At 33.6% G+C, this 23782-nt stretch overlaps 1 protein-coding gene across 4 annotated transcripts in view; it reads right to left on the reverse strand.

The window, feature by feature from the left end:
* Positions 1-365: 365 nt before the first annotated feature.
* Positions 366-23782, reverse strand: part of arnt2 (aryl-hydrocarbon receptor nuclear translocator 2) — a 75001-nt gene continuing 51584 nt past the window's right edge. For 2 of the 4 annotated variants that reach the window (XM_052561059.1, XM_052561061.1), the window contains 7 exons: positions 16290-16365; positions 13967-14090; positions 12841-12940; positions 11642-11783; positions 9651-9816; positions 2328-2473; positions 366-1714 (listed from right to left, as the gene is read on the reverse strand). In XM_052561059.1, coding sequence (XP_052417019.1) covers positions 1616-1714; positions 2328-2473; positions 9651-9816; positions 11642-11783; positions 12841-12940; positions 13967-14090; positions 16290-16365 — 853 coding nt within the window. In that variant the 3' untranslated portion in view covers positions 366-1615. Of the gene's footprint in view, positions 1715-2327; positions 2474-9650; positions 9820-11641; positions 11784-12840; positions 12941-13966; positions 14091-16289; positions 16366-23782 lie in introns of all 4 variants that reach the window. The other 2 variants (XM_052561058.1, XM_052561060.1) reach the window with 1 other exon arrangement.

Genomic DNA, 23782 nt, shown 5'->3' on the forward strand with positions numbered 1-23782 from the left:
TTTTTAGTGTCTGTTGGTGTTTATGAGTCCTTTTCTCTGACCAACAATCTAAAGAAGAGGGATAAGGAAGAATAAACTGACTGGCAACAAGTCTCAATCTGTACATTGATGTTTCTTGGAGCAGCAGTACATTTGTATGTATACAGACCGTATAATATGGTGCATATACTCTATGATTGCTGCATGTAGGTAAAATAAAAATTTACTTGAATTTTTTTTAATTAGTCAACATGAAATCGAAATGGATAACCTTTCCAAAACACATCTACTGTATATGTTGAATTTAACTATTACTTTACTTATTACTACGTCATATTAACAGGTTAATGTGTCGATTTAGCAGCCCAATGACACAGCTTGCTCAGTTTAATTGAAATCCACATATTCAATGAGAATTTATTGTCACGAGCACAATTTCAAAAGTTACAACAAAATAATGGAACACATGTACACAATTTATACAATCCTAAACTCATTGTACAATGGACAGGCTAACTTAGTACCGAGAGTTTAATATGCACTCACATTGCACACAATGATATTAAACCTACACAAGTATATATAGCTGTATGCGAAATAAACCATGGCCTGACATAAAAATCACATTATTTACATTAAACATCTATTTGATATCCAAAATGGTTTCACATCAAGGTCTTCCCATCAGTCCAGAGTTGTGGCATGATCGAGTTTCCACAATATTAGTCCAAAAGTTAATAGTAAGAATTGCAGCTGCCACAAAGATTACAATGAACACTGCAAAATGCTTGACAATTATGTTGCATCTGCTCATATGAGGCTGGTGTCGATTACTTCACAAAGTGACACTGTTGCTAGTGTTTTCATAAGAAAAGTAAAAAATACATATATATTGCAAATGAAAAATTCAAATCAAATACTGTTTTTTGTCTTTACATCCGTCTACATTTATTATTAGTTAAGCTAGGTTATAGACATCACTACATAGACTACATTTTACACGGTAAGCGTAAAAATATCTCAGCATTTTTTGTCAGCGAGATGCTGTTTGGCAACGGAAAGTTAGGTGCAACACGTGAAGAAAACAATCCTTCGCTTCTCGAAAGATCGTGAAAATACTTCATTACGATAAAAACGTCAAAAAATCTCTTCATTATATTTATGCGTGTGTGTGTGTGTGTGTGTGAAAACAGTCTTGACTATTTTGGTTGCTGGCTGAATCTTGACTCCTAACTAACATACAATAATTAGACGCCAAATCCTGCATGTTATTAATTTGCCTGTTTTTTTTTTTAATGTAAATTAGGCTTATTATTGATGCTGCTTTAATACACGTAAATGATGCCTAAATAATCTTGCACTTTTACTGCTCACAAAATTGACTGTAAATGCACATTTATTTTTGAAAAATTAGTTTTAGTGATAATGGCAGCAGTTAATCATCACATGATGGTAAAAAGAGGAAGAGGAGCGTCAGACTGGGAATATATTTATTTTGTTTGTGAATGAGGGGTCAAGCCAAGTGTGTGTGTGTGTGTGTGTGTGAATGTAGAAATGTCTTTCAGCAGCGTCATGAGCGTCACGTATGAGATGAAGATACGGCAGTCCTAACCAAAACAAACAAAAGAGTCTCCGATTACTCAGAGAACGGTGGGAACATGCCGAGGTCGGCAAAGTCTTCGATGTTGTAATTGGTTGTTCCTTGGGTGGGATCCCCTGGCATCGGCAGCATATCCTGCGGGACAGAAACAGAGTGTGATGTTCAGACAGATGCTTAGTAGTGTCCGTGAATCGAACTATAACAGCCAGTTCACATAAAGAGATGTGACCTTTTAAGGTACAATACATATGAGCAATTAAAATTTCTATATAAATACACTATATATATTAATATATCAAATATTCAATTAATAAATATTAGTAAATATAAGAAAACAAATGAAAATAAGAAACACTGACATAAAATACTGCATATGTTCAAGTACTAAAATGACTAAAATCCAAGTAGAAATATAAAAATAAAAATCCAAAATTACAATTATTTAGGCAAAACAAAATATGAATAAATTCTAGAAGATTCTATACTAATATTCTATTAAAATGACTCTTTAATAATAACTTCTTGATTAAAAAATGTGTATATTAATAAAAAAAATAAACCCAAGGAATGAAGGAATAAATGAATCAAAGTATATAAATGAAAGCATATAAAAGTACAAGTTAATCTATTTGAATCCTCCGTTTCTTTAGTTTTGTTAACTGCAGCTTGTGATATTGCAGGTCAGTCCGAGAGCTGCACACTGTACTGCAGACACAGGAGGCTAGTGATAGTGATGTGGGAGTTTCACCTGGAAGACCTCGGTCTGGCTGGACTGAGGATGAGGATGAGGGTCTCCTCCCTGCTGGCTGTGGTGTTGACTCTGCCACTGAGACCAGACCTCAGACGGCCGGCTCTGGAACTGCCCTCCGCTCTGGCTGCTCTCAGCCGACACATCTGCACAAACCAACACAGACGCATTCACTTAAAGAACAACGGACAGTGCCCCAGACATTTTTGCAATACCAGTGAATGGTTCTTGCATGCAAAATAGCTGTGACGTGTCATCATTCTTAACTAAAAGAATAATAATTGAAAGCTTAAATATAATAAAAAATGAATATTGCATGAAAAACTTCAACGTAAAAAACTGGACAAAACCTAGAAACTGAATAAAATAAAAATAGGTGTTATTATTGTTAAGTAAAACTATTAAAAACCATTTGTTGAAATAAAATAACTGAAATTAAATGCAAAAAAATGTTAGATGGAAACTTAAAAACCCTAAAAATTATAAACGGAATAAAATAAAATAACTGAAATAAAAATAAGTGTTATTACTGTTAACTATTAAAAACATTTATATTGTTTAATACACACGTTTAATTACAAGTTTAAAAAAATACAATATTAGATAAAAGAAATCATGAAAACTATACAGAAAAAAAAGGAAAATATCTTAAACTAAAGACAAACTATGAAAAAGTGCTGTCAAATGATTAATTTGACAACAACAAAAATTATGAAATAAATAAAATGAAAACAAAATAACAGCCATTTATAAAAATAAATATCAGATGAAAAACAAAAAATCTAAATTAAATAATTAAGCAATAAAATTACTAAATAAAAAATAAAGCTAAATAGAAATATTAAAAAAAGCAATATACATAAAAAATATACATAAAATTACTAAAACAATAGTAAAAGTGTTCTACAGGAAAAAAAAACAAAAAACAAAACAAAGAATATCCTGATCCCTCGCCACATCTCAACAAACATGTTTAGACTTTATGGTATCAACTTCCACATTAACTCCAGCACGTCTGCTTCCGCAACATCTCAATCGAGCATGCTTGTAAACACTTCAAGCGAACGACCTCCATTTCTCTTCATTTGTGGCATGGGGGGAGAGACATTTACTACAGACTGACAGAATCACTGAAACGCATGCATCCAGTGTCTTCACCCGCGGGGCCCGAGTCTTTGCTTAGGAAAGAGTGAGAGGAGCAGAATAATGCGCGGCGTGGGTGACTGTTTCACAGGATGGCACAGCGGCGCCCTCGGGCTGTTTCTCATATTCTTCATGTTGAGGAGACAGTGATGTAAGGTCAAACTTCCCATTGCCCTACTGTGCTAGCGCTTGCTGAGAGCAGCCCTCCGTTTCAGAACGTCTTTCCCTGAAGGTTCGGCTGTTTGACGCGCCTCGTAAATCTCTCTATCAATTTTTATATTCGTCTTTGGTGGCGCTTCTCTCCCCTAGCCATTTTTCTAACTCCCCATCAATATGAAGTGTTCTCCCTTGCTGTCTGGAGCGCTTTTCCTCCGGTCACTCCATCAAACATGATTCTCAAAGTTGTAACGCTACAAAAAGCCAGCCTGACAAAAAAACAAACGGGGTTTGAAGAAAGAGCTGTGCTTTGCTGTTGTTCCAAAGCGCTCTTCAATCAATACGAGGACTGAAAGCACGTAGTACTCTTGCTTTCATAACCATAAATGCAGCTTTTGAAAGCGTGCTGGATTTCACGTACACATATAAAGACTGCAATTATCTCGGCATGAAACGTTTGAATGAATGCCGTGTGATTATTGTTTATGCATTGCATTAGCTTGGAAAGTAAGTCTACATTGTACGAACTATGAAGCACAAATCCAAAGCTGGTTTATCTGTAAATATAGAACTGTACTGATTTTAAGTAAACAGTCACCAGGCGATTCTCTTATTCTTACTCTGAGGTATGCATTTATTCATTTATTTATTTGTGGGGACTGAAAACTTTTGAAACATCTGTGAAAAAACATTGATCATGTACTGGAATCAACTAGCAGTCAGCATATACAAATAAAGAACTATTTGATTTTCTGAAGTTCGTAGGGTTTGATAATGGCACCTAATAAATCTGCCCTCGGATCAAGATATGAAAATGTTGAAATGACATGACATCTCTGATCTTCAAACCGCTGCTCTGGTAGTGACGTGCTCCCCTGTCACTTCCCATTTCCATCAGAACTGAATATGAAATATGAAAATATGGTTTTTGAAGTTCTTTGGGAGAAGTGTAAGGTACAACTTTCCTCATTTTAACACTTTAAGAAAGTTATTAAGTACATTTAAGCTAAATTAAACATTAGAGAGTAATTAAGCGTATTAACTAAAATATTGTAAGTAATTAAGATTCTAATATTTTATACAGCAATTTATGCATGTGTGTGTGTATGTGATGTGCATGTGATGTTGTGATGTATAAAATATTTAAGATGAGCAATATTTTTATACAGCATAAATATAATTAGACCTTTTTGTTTTATTATTATTATCAACATCTTTTGCATTGTTCCAAATACACTTTTAAATAAATACTGCTCATTTCAAATTTGAATCACTGTTTTCACAAAAATATGAAGCATTACAACTGTTTTCAACATTGATAATAATCAGTAATATTTCTTGAGCAGCAAATCAGCATATTAGACTGATTTCTGAAGATCATGTGACACTGAAGAGTGCAGTAATGATGCTGAAAATTCAGCTTTGATCACAGAAATAAATTACATTTTAAAATATATTGAAATAGAAAACTGTTATTGTAATTTTAAATAATATTTCACAATATTACTGCTTTTACTGTATTTTTCATCAAAGCAATTAAGCCTTAATGAGCAAAAGAGACTTAAAGTAGGTTTATTTGCAACTTTCTACTAAGTTTTTTTAAGCAACCACACAGTTTTTTGTTTCTCTTTGGTCAGTTGTGACCACACATAAAGCACACTTACACAAACTAAAAATTAAAATACATGCAATCAGTTTGCTGAAAACTGGGATTAAACAGATTTATTCCAAATACAGAAAAGGACGTGTGTCTTCCAGCAGTCTCAGAGTCCTTCCTCCCGATGCGTGTTTAAGTGCCGTCCACGTGAGGAGGCGAAGATAAATGTTCCATTTTTTTTTTTTATGACAGCATATTAAAAGAGAACGATCTGGACAAGGCTTCATTTTCAAGTGGCTGGCAGAAGCCTTCAGGGCTTGGAAAGCCATTCAGAACCTGCTACACTTGAAATGGAAGTGGGTTTTTAATGTCACCTGTTTAACATAAATTCCTTATTAAGTGGACACACTAATCACAGGTTCAAGGTAGAGAGAGTTTCCCTCGAGGGACACAACAATGGGAAAAAATCTCATCCTGTAAAAGTGTCCGTACGCACGCCCGGCTTCAAATTAAATTCGGTTTGTCGACCTGAATGTGATGGAGAAATCCGAGGCGGTTTTAAACGGATGTAATGCAATAACAACGATTCTACAGTTTCTTGCTTTAAGCCGTTCAGCATGTTCTGCCTTTGGTCGAGGAATGTGAAAAGTTGCACAACTGTTTTTGTGTATCTGTGCCCTTCGTGTCACGCTGGTCAAATTCCTCACTTTAAAGTGTCAGGATACAGAAACCAGATCTCTCTTGCATGAGTTTAAAAGGTGCGAGGCTTGACAGATTAATTAAACCCACTGCAGGCTGTTTAAAGTCCTGACAAAAGAAACACAAGTCAAGACCAAGAGTTTGACTGATGTTGCATCAACGTGATCTTCTCTAGGACGGGACATGGCCCATATCATGGTATGAGGAATTTTATATTGTGAAAAAAGGGAATGCATGAATAATAATAATAACAAATGATGACACAAATGACTATTTAATAAACATGCAATATTTCATATAAAAAAAATCCTGTAATATAAATAGTAATATATTATTTATAATAAAATAATTTATTATATTTATTTTCTTAATTAAAAAAAATATATTTATATTTAAAATATAAATATATTTTTAGATATGATTTTTTTAATATAAAAAATGCAATATTTAATGAATCTGGATATATATATATATATATATATATATATATATATATATATATATATATATATATATATATATATATATATATATATATATATATATATATATATAAACACACACACACACACAAATTCTGTCATTTAAATAATAAAAATTTAGCTATAAAAAATAAGCATGCAATATTTATTTATTTTATATTTATATTTACACACACACATTCTGTAATATAAATAATCGTAAATATTTTATCTAATATTATATATTATAGGTATTTTATTACATTACTTTTATCAACAATTATAAAAAAAATATAGATTTATAATATTCTAAAATATATTTATAATTGTATACATATACACACACACATATATTTACATTATGATAATTAACATTACCAATATATGCTAGAAAAATACTATATGTAATGCATAAAAATAGTAAATTATAAAAATATACTGCAAAACTATTTTCTGAAAAAATATACTAAATATATCATGAGCAAACTTAACTAATACATTTAGTTACATATTAACTAAGAACACCCTTTACCATAGTAAAACACTAATGCATGGCTACAGCTGTATTATATAACTGCTATCATTTTAAGCAACAGCGTCTTTCTTTTAATAATAACTTCATTAAAAAGTCATTTTCTAAACTCACTGAATAAGTTATGCACACAGTCTAACACTTTCATGATTAATAGTCACTGCTGAGAAGTAATTTTGAAGAGTTTGTAAAACTACGAACACAAACATCTAATTGCCTGAAGTCCAACAACTGTGATCATTCAAACCACAGAAATCTGTTTTTCATACCGTCTATAATAGAGATTAAGTGGCCAAACCAAAGAAACCAGAACAACAAAACCCTTTGTCTCACTATGGACGCCATACAGTCCTCACACTGTCTGCTGTTCATGAGACGTCTTTCTGTCGAAGACAAACGACTGTTTCAGTCATTGTCCGTTACTGTCTGGGTTTTAAATGGAAGTCTACAAATCTTTGTGCATGTAAAAACATTTTATGCAGGCATCTGAATGGGCCCCCAGGAGGACTGGTTTCCCAGAGGTGCTAGTGGGTATCAGTACTTTTAGATTAGTAATAGCAGTTGATAAAAGACAAGGAAAACTAGATTAAAAAGTTTGTAGACAAACTTTAAGTTGGCTTAAAAAAGCCTAGCTAGAAAGTTGGAAAAGGTTTTAAAAGCTTGCAGTCTGAAAGTTTTCAGTTTGAAGTAGTTTGAAAGTTAAAATAGTTTTAAAGATTAAAGCTTGAATGTTTTCAAGGCAATACAGTTTATCAGAAAAACAGATGGGTATAAAACACATTGCTAGGGTTCCTGGGGTGGTTGCTAGGCTGTTCCTAGCATGACGTTAGCAAGAATGATTAGCAAGTTACTGACATAGCATGATTAGTATGTTAATAGCATGTTGTTAGCATAATTAACAAGATACTAAGATATTACTAGCATGTTACTAGCATGGTGTTAACATTTTGTTAGCATGATTAGCAAGTTAATAGCTTGTTTCTAACATGATTAGTAAGATACTTACAAATTACTTTTCTTTGCATTTTTATTATTTTCTTATTTATTTTAATGAGCACAATCACAACCAATATTTTGGAACCAAAAAAAAAAAATCGACATTTCTATAAATGTCCAAAAATGCCCAATTTTTTTTTTTTTTTTTTTTTACTTGGAAGTAAACAAAGATTATTGTAGCATATTTTATAAGAAAATACCATTCAGTTTTTCCATTGCAAAAATGTCATGTTTAATTCAATGTAACTGGCCGTTTCTTTCTTATTGCTTGTGAAATTTACTAGCAAATTCTGAGTGTAAAAAATAAAGCAAAAAATGCACAATTACATGTGCATAAATATAATACATATGTAGGGGATAATGCATGGCTAGCTCTTCATTAAACTATTTTAACGCACAATGTGGAGGCCAAGAACCACCCGACACAAAGCGTAGTAAAATCATTTAATGCACAGATAGCCCTGCATTATCCAGCTTATACCTTGGTCATTTTGACAGCATTTACAAGATAAAGCTGTTGATGATGCTTTTACAGAAGGATAAAAATTATGGTTATTTTTGTCAGATACGGCTCGATAGCTCTTGAATGAATTATAGCATTTAAAGTAAATGTATCTTTATCTGTGGATCTCTCTACAAACAATGAAGCTGTGTTACTTCAAAAACAGCTGTTGCTGAGGAATATAATGTAGCAAATATAATGTAATGTGGCTTATATCTTTCTGTGTGTGTTTGTATGACAGTGACGAGTGTGGGTTTGTGTACAACAATTGAAGCAGCACATTAACATTGAACGGCAAGTAAAAAACTGACTTTGAACTACCTGTGCATTAAGAGTTTTAATAGATACCTGCCAGCCAATCAGAATCAAGAATTTAGGCAGACCATGGTATAAATTGTTATATAATAAATTCCGTATTTTAAGGACTATAAAAGTTGCACCTACGTATAAGTCACATCAGTCCAAAAATACGTCACGATGAAGAAAAAAAAACATATATAAGTCGCACTGGACTTTAAGACGCATTTATTTAGAACCAAGAACCAAAAGAAAACATTACCATCTACAGCGGCTGTAGATGGTAATGTTTTCTCTTGGTTCATGTCAAATTAATTTTGATAAGTCGCACCTGACTATAAGTCACAGGACCAGCGAAACTGTGACATAGTCCGGTAAATACGGTTATTATTATTATTATATATTACTATATTCTATACTTGATATTAATAAAAGCAAATATACCAATACATGCACCACAAGGAGTTGCAGAAGTACAAAAACGTTTTACATTCCTAATATCTTTGGAAGTTCTATCCGATGACGTCGGATAGTTAATTACTGAAGTAATGAATGAATGCAGCAAAATTAGCACAGTAAACACCAAAAATATAAAAATTTAAGGCACATGAACACCAAGAACAATAACCACAACTAAATTAGCATCCACAACAATGCATGATAATGTTCTATTTATTATAAGCATAGGCTGCAATTATGTCATCTGTCACTTTAAATGCTTGAGTGCTTTAAAGTAGGGCAGATTCTGATTGGTGTTCAATATTTTTAGCATTCATCAGCTGGAAAAAATAGCTATTCCAAAGACAATGTTCCTCTGTGCTGTTAGCATTATAGACGTGTTGTGGACTCTGAACGCTTAAACTATAACTTTGTTTTTATTGTTAACGTTTTTGTCCTTGGTGCACACAAGCCTTTATTGTCATAAATAAGCAGGTCTTACCGAAAGCAGTGCTGCGATTGGCCAGGTTGGAGTAGGCGTTTCCAGAGGGCGAGGAGGTGGCGGGGCTGGACAGGGGGCTGTAAGAGGACGGGTCGGCCTGGTAGCTGTGACCGGAGCCCATGCCGAACGGTGAGGACTGGTTCTTACTGGACTGAGTGGGAATCTGCTGCTGTGGTGGACGACAGGAGACATGAGGATATTATTATACAGGTGCTGCTTCACATGCCATTAAACCAATTGCTGTACATACAAGTCAGTGCAAAAGCTCTTTTTAAGTAATTAATACTTTTATTCAGCAAGGACTCATTGATCAAGACAATTGTAATATTACAAAATATTTCATTGAAAAAAATGTATGACAGCTTTCACAAAAATATTAACCAGCAATTGTTTTCAACAACGACAATAGAAATGTTTTGTGAGCAGCAAATCAGCATGTTAAAATGATTTCTGAAGGATCACGTGACTCTGAAGACTGGAGTAATGATTTAAACAGCTTTAAACACAATAATAAATTGCATTTTACATTATATTCAGATAGAATACAGTTATTTGAAATTGCAATAACATTTCACAATATTTCAGTTTTTACTGTGTTTTTAAACAAGACAAACGAGATCATAAAAGAAAAGTTTCAAAAACATAAAAAAAATAAAGTGCAGAAATGTTGTGTTTTTGTTATATAAATCTCATTTTTGGAACCCAGTAAACTTCATTCCACTTCATTATTTTACAGTTCTGCAGAATCTCTAGTGCTCGCTCTACACTCATTTTCCCTGGAAACTCTGTTAGGGCCGAGTGTCTGTATCTGCTTAACAACAAATAGAACAATTGGGCTAAAAGTCTGAGCTGAGCAGAAGGAAGAGCAGTGCAATCACACAATTACAGCTGCAGACAACAGGCTTTGCTTTTAATCAATGGAGAACCGCAGAGATTCTTGTGGACCAGCATTTCTCTGGTCTTCTGCATAACAAACGGCTTTACACATGTTATTATTTAGGATATTATAAATGTGACATGACTGGTGGAAAAAAATAAAATAAATGATATACATCCATTTTATTGCTTACTAAAGAAATACAGATGACAGACCATAAACCACACACACACACACACTCAGTTCAGAGCTGATTAAAAACACACACGCTATCCTGGGAGCCACACGCAAGGCTCTTGATGACCCTGGTTACCCTTTCAAGTTTAAGCATTAAGCACAGCTGGATGGCCTAAAAGATGATATAAAAGCAAACACGTCCCAAATGATTCCCTCTCTTATACTGGTTCATATTACTTTAATTGGACATTGTGTGTTGCACTCACAAATTGTAGAGTTTCCATTCATACTATCCAGTTTTCACATTTTTCATATATGCAATAAAATAATAAATTATTTTAGTCATTTTAGGCTTTGTTTTATAATAAATAAATATTATTTGTTATTTTACTATTATATATTATATTTACTAATATTGTACATATATATATAGATGTAATGTTTTTACAATTATGCAATATCTAATAATTGTACAACTATTTTTATAGAAATGATTGTTGATCTTTTTATTATTATTAAATATATAAATATATAAATATATATATATATATATATATATATATATATATATATATATATATATATATAATATATATATATATATATATATATATATATATATATATATATATATATATATATAGTTTGCGTGTGTATATATATATTTGTCTGTGTGTCTGTTTGTGTGTGTGTGTGTGTGTGTGTGTGTATGTATGTATGTACAGATATTTTTTATTCAAGTATGAAGTGTATTACTGAGCCCTGAATGATGTTTTTCAGCCACTGCTCCACATCCTAACGTGGATCTGGATTCAGTTCTCTCATCACACCACTAAAGAGGAATATTCCATTACTGTAATGAAGCTAATGGAGACTAGAGTGCCAATGGGCAGTGGGCAGCGGAGTCACACAAATCCAACGATGGGACCGTTCTCACCTGGCTGGAGAAAGGAGGTCGGTTTCCTGTCCAGGACACCTGGCCGGCGTTGATCTGCCGAGAGATCTGGGTCAGGTTCTGTCCAGCTGAGGCAGCTGTGGACTGGATGTCATTGACTCCTGGGACGTGGATCACAGATGAGCTGAAAGACACACGCATCACATCATGTGAATGAATTAAACCACCCATACTCTTAATGCTCATCTGAAAGCCTTTTCACACCAAGTACAATGCTTTATTACAGACCCCTTTACACCATTGCTATTTTAGCATCTTTGATATGATAATATATTTTTCATATGTACTTATACATTATTTTTAATTAATAAAATAATAATTATATTTATACATTTAATAATTGTATATATACACAGGTATATAAATAAGCAACTACTCCCTAAATTATGACAGGCCTCAACATTTTGGTGACAGGTGGCATTTTGAAGCCCATCTAGATGTGAGTGACGGAAAAAAATGAACTACATTTTTTCTGTCAAATGTATTTTTCAAAAGCACACAGCATAAGCATTTAATGCAATAATGGCACAAATTGGTTTATGGCCAGAAAGAAATATTTGTGACTAATAGATGTTTTCAATTCGCATACCATTCACACCAAAGTTATATTTTGTAGACAACCATAGTTAACATGATTCTGCAATATATAATATATAATTCCAGTAAAGTACAAAAATACAGGAAAAACTGTAATATTCTGAAAAATTCTTACAATTTAAAATAATCGTTTTCTATTTAAATATAAATTAAAATGTAACTTATTTCTGTGATCAAAGCTAAATTTTCAGCATCATTACTCCAGTCTTCAGTGTCACACGATCCTTCAGAAATCATTCTGAGATGATCATTTTGAGTTGCGCTGCTTAATATTTTTCTGGAAACTGATACTTTTTTAAGATTCTCTGATGAATAGAAAGTTTAAAATAACAGCATTTATTTGAATAAATGTTACTAAGTCTTTACTGTCACTTGATCAATGTAAATTGGTCAATTTAATGCATCCTTGCTGAAGTATTAAAAAAAAAAACTTAACCAAAAGTTTTGAACAATATTGTATCAGTCACTTTTTTCTGATTTTGCATGTGAAAACTGTGGTATTTGTGTGACTGGAGCTGTATTCTGCATTAAAGCAATCAAATGAGCAGACTGTTCAATTTCATCTGAATTGTGTCTGTCCATACCCGAAGCTCTTGCCGGAGTGTCCGGGCTGGAAGGGGCTGCCTTGAGAGTATAACTGCTGTCCGCCAGCAGTGGAGGACGGCACCATCATCTTCTTATCAGCTAAACACAAACACACACAGATCCTTATCGAGCTCACACTGAATGACTACATTTAAGAGAGGAGACACAGTCACACATCACATTACAGCAACATCTTTATCAGCCACACAGGGGTTATAGTACCAACTTAAGTACATTATGTATTGTAACAAATACCTACGTTACAAATCTAGTGCGATAATGCACATTGTTTTTCCATATGCACATTATATATACAGAGGAAGAGTTTAGCCCTAAGTCTTTACTGGTAAATTACCGGTTTCCATTATGATACCTTTTAAAAAAATCCGGGTAAATTTGTTCTGGCGATCATATCGTTCTTATGGAGATGACATGATTACTCTGAGCTGTTTACAAAGCTACTCTGCTGTTTAATGAGATTTTCTATCTACACATGAGCTAGATGGACATCTTTGACCATTGCTTTAACTAGTCGTGCTTCTCCATTCATCAGGCCTGCGACTCTGCAACTGGATAATATTATGCATGTCTTGTGTTTATAAGGGAAAAAAATTCTGATTGGCTAGTAATGTTAGTTTGGTTGAGAGTGAAAGCTGTGCTCCTCTTGTACAACTGGTGGGTGAACTCATGGACTCCAAAGTGATATAAACAAGTAATTATTATTTATTAATTTTTTTAAATGTAGGATTTTCTTTTTGCAGCCAAACACTGCACGCTGGAGATCCTGTGTTGTCCCCAGTTTGGACCCCCCTCGTTGCAGGCACTACCTGATTGGCTAATCCTAACCCCTCCTTCACACCTACTCCTTAACCTACCAATACTAGGGGGGTAATAATCTGTTGGGGGTCAGAACTGGGCACAACACTGGCACGGTGCCGGAGAACTTTAAACCCTGGCCACAGCAAAAAGAAAAGAGGTACAGATTCAAACTACAGAGCATGCAAACCTATCAGAATTGCCCAGATTGAACAAGTTAATGACCCTAAACAACTGGCTTTGACTAAACCTGGACTTCATGCGTTTATGTAATTAAGTGAAATCACAGTAGTATCTCTATGAACATACATCCAGAGATGCCCGTGTATATGTCACTGAAGCGTGGGTCTCTCTCCTGCGAGAACAGTGAATCGGTTTTGTCGATTGTTTTGCCTGCTTCATGAACGCCGGCTGGGACGCTGGCAACCGGCACCTGTGGAAATCAACAAGAGCGGGTCATTTCAACTCATGAAAACTGATTGCTAATAAATTCAAAATAAGAAATGAAATAAAAGCCACAATGAACACAAACCTGACTTTACTGAAAGTATGAAACCAGCCTTTACACAAAGAAAATATATTTTCTTACATATTAACACTTGGAAGATAAAACGTATTGTTAAAAAAAAAAAAAAAAAAATTATATATATATATATATATATATATATATATATATATATATATATATATATATATATATAGTATACATTGAATACATGAGGAACTGCTTTTTTCATAATGAAAAATGTGGCAGTATATTTACTTTTATTATTTATTAATGCATATTCAATTAAACACTTAATAAAAAGATTTACAAATTATTATATATGGTACGATGTGTATAAATATATGAACACATATGTAGTGTGTGTACATATATAAATACATATATACACAAAAGTGTAGTCAATGGTTGTAAACTTAAATTACCTTAAAACGACTCAAAAATTAAGTAAGATTTCATAAATGAATAAAACATAAGTTGCCATGACTTAACAGTGTACATGGAAAAGTGTAGTGCAGTTTTTTTGTCTTCATTTCTTTATATTTTTATAATGTATCATGTATGACTATACTGCAGTGTATTGCAAGCTACAAGCACTAGTTTCCCATACATGGAAATGTATTATTTAATATAATAGCATTATATTATTTTCCAATATATTCCCATTGTTTTGTAAGGGCAAACGCAGGAATCAATAATGGCGGTCACATTTTTAACACTTTCTAAATTGCAGACAGGTGTTAAACACTCACAGATAGTAAACGCTTATGGGTGCTACCCAACATCCCATGTGTGAGACATTATCTGTTTTCAACAAACAATCCTCTCTTCTTTATTAAGACGGACTCAAATGACCCCTTTAACAAAAACAACATATGACATAACATAACAAAATGAACACTTCTGACTCAAAGCAAATGTGTGTTAAGTTGTAAAATTTGTCAAAGTAAGACAAAGATGGAGGACATATTCCAAATGTGTGACTTCACCTCATAACTATGGCCTATTTTAATAGCACAGATCCTCAGAGAGGGAGTTAACGCTCCACGGCTGAAACGACTACAGTTACGCAGAGTCATTAGCCACAGTAACAAACAATGCTGTCCCAGCAGGCATCTCATCCTAACACTTGTCACAAACCATCAAGTGCACAACAGTGACCTCACACTTTGCACTGGAAACGTTTCTGGAAGATCTGGTTTCCATTCATTTCATCCATTAGTCCTGAGCCATGAACCATCAGTGGTTATGAAATTACTTAAAACAAGACAGAATGTTTTTACTTGTTGTCTAATATGTTTGTTTGTTTTTTTCAATTCTACACCAGCTTCTTTGCATATTTTCATTATAAAAAAAACATACTTGGGTTGCTAAAATTACAACTTTAATGCATTAACTTTAATGTAAATACTATATTTAAGTCAATTTTTTTCAAGGGTCTCAACAGAATAAAACAACTTTAATACACAAAACAGAAAAGCTAAAAGAAAAGATCAGTCTACTGCTTGTGAAAATTAATATATCAATATATATCAACTGTTTCTCCTAGACAGCAATGAGATTAAATGGAGAATTCTTCTAAAAACCACCCGAGAAATGAAATTTATTCAAATAAAAGTAAATTAAAATAATTTAGATGATGCAATAGGACCTGCAACCATACACAGGACAAATGATTTAGAGAATTAATTTGATACAGTTAAACAAATCAAATATTTCATGTTTTTTAGCACACTTTTTTTTTTTTTTTTTTTTTAGATTCTTTGTTAAATTTATTATTTATTTAAAAACAGAAAAAACGGACCGTAAGTTAAGAAAAAAGAAAAATCACAGATCTCAATATGAACTAACACCTCTCATCAAATGAAGACCAAATCATCTGAGCTGCTATTAAACAGCACTTCTGGAGAATAAAACGTTCCTCTGGGAGCTTTATTGGCTGATATTCAATTTGAAGTATAAATATAAAACAGCTTCAGCTGTGACACTGATTTAAGAGGGACTCGCATATAAAATGAAGGAGGATCAATTATACGTACAACACCAGCTAAAGAGAGTAATGCACCTGTGAGGGTTAGAGGACTGAGAGAAGAGTGTGAGTGTGTGAGTGTGTGTGTGTGCGCGCACCTGCGACAGGTCATAAGCAGTCAGTCCGTCTCTCTGGTGAACCTCCAGCTCAGCCTGCTGTTGCTGCTGAAGCTGCCTGCAATAAAACACACACAAGACACAACTTTAATATCAGCACCTGCTGTTTATCACACTTCCCAATGAATAAAAGCGTCATTAACTGCTCATGTAAATTATGCACATATACCAGTCAGATAAATGACCCCAAAAGAACACTCTGTTTCAGTGAAAACAGATCAATCATATGCATAACACTCCAATCCATTTTCTTTATACATTGCCTAAGTTCAAAGCAAAAAATCAGCCTCGGTGAAATAGTGTGATAAATTACATGACATTATGATGAATTTAGCAAAAGCTTTTACTTTAGCTCAACAATACCTCTAGAGTTTGAACCTAAAACCTTTGGGTTGCCAGTTTAATTACTAAGCCACACAATCTATATTCTAGCCTAAAAAGAATCTATTCACAATAATATAGTCCATAATTGAGTATTATAATACATGATCTACTTACTGTCTACATGCAGCTGTATAGGCAGCATCCTAACTGAAATAGACCCTCACAGCTAAACGACTTCAAGCATGCTACATTTAGTAATTTCTGTGGTCTAATGTGATGTTGTTCATGATTGCATTTTATTTTATTTCTGGAATTAATTTATAGCATTAATAAGATGAACCGTTGAATTCATTTTGGCGGTGACTGACGAATTTATGTTTAGTCCTGTATTTAAGATGTCATATGTGGATCAGTTTATTATAGTCACATATTAATAAAAATAGATTCATTGTGTTTTGGAACCAAACTCTTCATATATATACTTGATTATTTTTATTTTAATTACTACTGTTATAGCAAAACTATATTATTATATTATAGCATAAATAAATTATTTAATAGCAGTTAAATTAATAATGATAATTACAAACAAATAAACAATTATTATTCAATTGCAATGGTATTAACAACAACAACAATAATTGTAATACACAGCACATACAAATACTGCAGAGTTCATTTTAAATTAGCCCGAGTCAACATTTCTCGCACTTCATTTGCCATCTTTGGAGGACTAAAAGACAGTGAGCATGTCGCAGTGCATTATGGGGTTGTGCTCTCCACAAAGCAGACATGCACTGGTGTCTCAGCATAATAACAAAGCCTTCTGAGGTCAAAAATGCATCTTCGATGTCTTAAAATCCTGCCTACGTTGGAAAGGAAAAACTGATTCTCTGGCTGCTTTTGAGCTGAATGGAAATTCTCTTTTGAGAAGCAAAGATGTCTTTGTTCAGTTTCACTATCTACAAGATGAGCCATTGAGCTTCATACATACCTGCAAATGAAATAAGGGAAGCTTTCCTTATCTAAAGGAAAGTATATCACCTCAAAAAGGATGGGGAAAAAAATCGAGTAAATAAATAGCTGGTAGGGAACTGCCCATGAAAACACACACGGATGCAGACATTAGCAGTCTGAAATGCATAAACACATTCTGGGATCACACTAGGCCACCTGGAGCAACAGAGGAATGAGATGAATCAAACCAAAAACACTGAACTGCACTTGAACTTCTCGAGGAGAAGGAATGGAGGGGAAAATCTGAAACAAAAATGCAAAAAGGGCAAAAACATCCAAGAATCCAAGTTTCCACAGGCACCCCAACTCTCCCCTGCTTCCCTCCACAATTAACTCACTACGGCTCTAAATATGAAAAACCATTACAGAACACCACACGCTTTCATCTCAGCATGGGAAATCATGAGCAGGTAATGTGTCACCGGTGATGTTTCTGAATGGGAAGAGTCTCGGAGGACACGAGTGTGAGAGCGAGACCCAGCCAAATCCCCGGAGCAACTACGGGACAGATCACGGTTGTCATGGTAACAAAGGAGGAGTGAGCGGTGAAAAACTGGACCGTGCGTGCTGAGAGAGACGGATATAAATGGAGACAAGCGGAGAGGCTGAGACAGAAAATAAGAGAGACAAGAGAACAGCATGTACTGACTGATTATTTCCAGAAACTCAGGATCTTTGCCGAAACAGAGACCAGCACGAATGTGTGTTTTCAGGGAAATGTTCCTGAATTAGGGTCATGCCAACAAACACTGAGAAATGTATTCTACTAGAGAAACTGAATAAAATGAGACGAAATGAAAGGAAATTACAAAAAAAATTAATAAAAATAAAAACAAAATGAAATGAAATAAAATAAAAAATACAATAAATGTTTTGGAGAAAAAATGAATTACAATTAGGGTTAAAAAATCTTAATTTCTATACACAGGAACACTTACTTTTATTGCACAAAAAAGAAAAGATAAAAACAAAACAAAATAATAAACGCAAAAATGGATGGATGGATGATAATCAGGCAAAATCTTATTTTAATAAACAGAATTATCTTTATTGCACAAAAAAATAAAAGATAAAAAAAATTGCACAAATGGATGGATGATTGATAATCCATCCAAGTCCATTTCAAGTGCATTAGTCTTTCTAGGCTGTACACTCCTTTACTCAGCAAAAGCATATCATTTGCAATAAAATATCAATACTCATAATACAGTATCAAGTGTTACCTCACACAAAAAAAGCTAATACAAGTTAAGTGCAGCACCTCTGAATGCCATGCATTCATGCAGCACTCATCCAGCAGCTTTGACGGCGATGTGATTTGTGTGTCTGTCTGGCGCCTGTAACAAAACATCAAAACTTTTGTTTCAGAATTGCTAATGATCTGTCTGTTTGCTTTGAGAATCTAAAAGCTGTACATCCTTTATATGGAGATGTCTGCAGATGGATATCTAGTTTTTATGGTGGTGTGGAATTACGCTTAAAGCACACAAAGACTGGAGATCCAAACCCCAGATGAACCCCAGTGATTCAGCATTCACCGTCCCCTTCAGCAACACGGCTTACAAGACAAACACGGCTGGGCATTTTAAGGCCAAACAATAGAGCTACAAACAAATCTTTATTTATTTTAACCTGTTGTTGAGATGGATGCATAATTTCAACATTCAGACTCTGTAATGTACTGTAGTAATATGCGCTATTTGCAATACCATTCAAAACTTAACTGGTAAAAACATTTAAAGAAATTAATGTGCATGTTTGTTTTGTTTTTTTAAATCACAGAGACGTTAAATTTATAAAAAATTGGCATTAAACATTCATAATGTTGTGAAAGATTTTCCAAATAAATGCTGCTATTTTTAACTTTTATATTCATCAGTAATAGTGTTTTTTTATTGTTTTCAATACTGCTAATAATAAGAAATCAGTATATTAGAATTATTTCTGAAGGATCATGTGACACTGAAGACTGGAGGAATGATGCTGAAAATTCAGCTTTATATCAAAGAAATACATTACATCCTTAAAATATATTAAAATAGAAAACAAATATTTCAAATTGTAATATTACTGTACTTTTTTTGTTTGTGATTAAATAAATGGCAGCCTTGGCCGAGTAGAAGAGATTCTTTAAAGAAAAAAGAAAAAGAATTTTGAACAGTACTGTTTATTTTTACTAAAACCTTTCAAAGCATGCACGGTCTTATATTTTTGAATAATTATTCAAATAAACTGCTGAAAACCAAAAGCGAAATGCAGTTCTAATATAGTAACTTTGCAGAAATATACTGAACTTCCAGATTATGTCTGTATTTAATACTGATTCTATTTAGTGATAATCTTCCCTTTCACAGAAACTCTAAAATCTCATGTGCAATTGCACTTCAGCAATTGAGACTGACATAATTAACAGCAAACATCATTAGTTCTCACCTATGTTCAAATATATAGAATGAAGAATGAGATTTGAGAGCCGCCACACAAGGGATTCTCCATAAATAACCTAAATTAGATGTCAGAACTTGAATATAGAGCACATGAACTACTTTTATGGTGTTTTTGGAGCTTGACAGACAATTATAAACGGTCATTGTGCAAGAAGGGCTGCATGAAGATTTACACAGAATACAACATAAGCGAAAGTAAATAGTGCCTGAATTGCCATTTTCTTAATCAGTTCCTTTTAACACACTGCATGTCAGTCAGTAACACTGACTTTTGGCTCTGTTTGTGCAGTTTCCGTCTTATCTGCTTCCCTACCACACGTTCTGTCTGAGGGGTGAGTGTTTATCGCTCTCTCAGCCGCAGCATCACTGTCTATTCTGCAGGCAGTTTGCCAGTCTGGCACACCAAAGCTGCCGTCTCACCTTGGCTCCGCTGTGCATGAATATTCATCTCACTGGTGCCCGCTGCTCTTATTATTTATTTACTCATAATCTCAAAGTCAATACGGAGAGAACGACACCTAATGTGAGAAAGCTTTGTTTATTTCTGCCCATTTTTCTGGATATCCGTCACGCTGGGATTTCTTGGCTTTGGCACTGCATAAACTTATTTGCTTAATCAGTATTTCTGCCCCCCAGTAAAAATATCTAACCACCCCATAAATAGGATCATTTTACATTTAATAGATATTAAGAGTTGTTTTCAGAACATTTAGCTTTGATTAAGCTTGTTATTCTTATGCGGTTGGTTTCTCTCTCTGCATTGTTTATGATACAATGCACAAAAAGTAAATCAATCTGTCAATCTGTAATCAATCTGTCAATCTGTCATTATCCAATCACAGTATCAGTTTAGTGTTATTATATTTAATTAAAACCTTAAAAAAAAAAAAAATATATATATATATATATATATATATATATATATATATATATATATATATATACACACACATATACATACATATATATATATATATATATATATATATATAGATAGATAGATATATACACATATACACACACACACACTTTTTACTTTTTAATCAAACAAATTCAAACATAAAAATAACATTTGTCATTTCAATTTTGTTTAACTTTATATACTAAAATAATGAACAAAAAATATATATACAGTAAACTTTTGTAACATAAATGTCTTTTGATCAATTTAATGCAAAAATAACAAAAAAATACTCCATCGTATTTTTGTGGAAATGTGCCTTTTTAGGATTCTTTGATGAAAATAAAGGTCAAGAGAACAATGTCTATTTCAAATGTAATTTTTTATAACATTATTCACTTAAAATCCCCAAAACTAACTACAATAAAAACTGAACCTTCATCTGCAGATATTGCTTTCTCAAGATGATTAATGCCACCATTTAATCTCTTATTTTTCTATTATTTTGTGCTTTTTTTTTTTTTTTGGGTTTATTTTTGTGAAACAAATAATTTCCTCTACCAATTTTCCTTTTAAGAAGGCTCTGCCTTTCTAGCTTCCTCAGAGAAAATGCCCCCAGGTCGGCTTGTTCTGGCATTCTTCCACGTGTCATGGGCTGGGGAGTCTGGGATAGATGATGCCAAGTGTGATGAATGTCTCCCATATATTCACACGCTCCCAAAAGTACAACACACACACACACACAATCACTCAGGTGTTTACAGGCACACACACACACACACACACAACTCAGTGTTGCATCCACACACACCTTATTCCAAAGTCAGACATTGTTAGACTCAGATGCCCAAAAGTGCCTTGAATGAAAACAGGTGTGGTTTGCAGTAGTCTAAAACCTTAAAATTGGCTTCATATATATAAATTTTGTTTGCTGTCTCTAAGACTTTTTGAATTGAATCTCTGATGCTAACTAAGGATGGATCTATTTGATACAGTAAAAAAAACAAAAAACATGTGGAATATAATGACCTATGATAAACTATTTAAATATGTAATTTTTGGCTGTAATTTTTAAAATATGTGATTTTTGACTCCAGTCCTCAGTGTCGCATGATCTAAAATGCTTATTTGAAGTATTTCTTATTATTATCAGTGAGAATCACTGTAGCCGGTTACATAATGGTACATAAAATTTCACTAACCACATAAACAGATTAAGGACGGGTGACTGTTAAGATGACAGCAAATGATTTGCAGATCCTGAGCATCACTGACAAATACGTAATCTTGTAAAATGTGTGGCAAGTACTTCCCCTCAGTAATATACACAGAGTATGTGTGATCGCGAATCTCGATAGTCAAAGTAAAAAGCGAGCTCATATTCAAAAGCAATTTTAATGCTCCGCATATTAATATCAACTCCCAGATGCCTGCAATTTATATACAGCATAATAAACCAGCAATATGACGAAGCTGGCTCATAATTGTGATATCTGTCAGCCACTGACAATTGTATTGTCTATCAGCTCAACTCAAAGTTTTGAACAATACTTTATTTCTCATGGCATCACAAATTGCAGGGAACAAGTGACATAAATCCTCATAAATAAAAAAGACATCAAAATACTTCAGACACTCAATTCCCAGAGTTAATTTCAGCACCCTGATCTCACAAACATTTTTATAATATACACAACCTAAAAGCAAGTTTTCTCGTGGGCAACATAATCGTTTTCTCCGTGTTCAGTAGCGTGGAAATATAGAGCAATATATGAACACTTATTCCACACACAAAACAAACACGCAGTGAACATAATGAGAGCTCAAACATTACAATGTGCAAAGACTCCCTTGTTTTTCATTGTGTGAAGAGAATTACTGGTGAGGAAATTATGGTATGATGAGAAAGTTTATTGACTGTGGATGAGGGGAATGTCCGTTTTGTAACAGACCCGATTTTATTAGCATTCATTAGCAGTGTTGTGGAAGCTACTTCAAAACCATTGTTCGAAACCAAGCTAAAAGTCCTTTAACTCCAATTTAGACAAACAGCATTTTATCTATCCTTTAAACATTCATATATATATATTAGGGCTGTCAAATGATTAAAATTTTTAATCAAATTAATCAGAATTTTCAGTGGATTAATCATGATTAATCACTATTTGCAATTACACCTGAATCCGAACCATTTTTTTTTTCTGAAATGCGTACCAAAAGATAAATAACAGGACACAGATACATAATTTTCATGTATTGATTCATCAATATGTGGTTCTTTTTTTTTCTGAATTTCAAAAGTTTAACATTTACTTAATCAAATTTACCTGAGCACTATATCAAACCATGCCATTTAACTACAGATAGTGTAAGGGTTTTAGGTGAACCAGTGGTTAAATATAGCCACATATCTATGAAATTATGCATAGAGAAACTCGAAAGAATGAACTCAGAAACACAAACATGCGCCCTCTGCACTCTGGGCACTCTTGTTTTTAGGAAGTGTTCATTTGCTCTGCCACAATACTTTAGGATCGATATTTTCACGTTCTGAAGGCTTCAAGTGCCAGTAAAACCAAGTAAAAATGCAAATGCTTTTTCAAACAGCTGTAATTTTCGCAGCATTGCATGTAGGCGTTCTGCGCATGGGCATTGTGAAACACAGGACGCTATAACAGGAAGAAGCTCCAGCGTATCAACTACCAAAGTCGTCTCTGTTTATCGAGCTTGGCATGAATGTATTTGAGAGTAACTGGGGTAAAACCTTAAGCTTCTTCTGTGTTTTC

This window comes from Carassius gibelio, chromosome B7, assembly GCF_023724105.1.
Source record: "Carassius gibelio isolate Cgi1373 ecotype wild population from Czech Republic chromosome B7, carGib1.2-hapl.c, whole genome shotgun sequence".
Lineage (NCBI taxonomy): Eukaryota > Metazoa > Chordata > Actinopteri > Cypriniformes > Cyprinidae > Carassius > Carassius gibelio.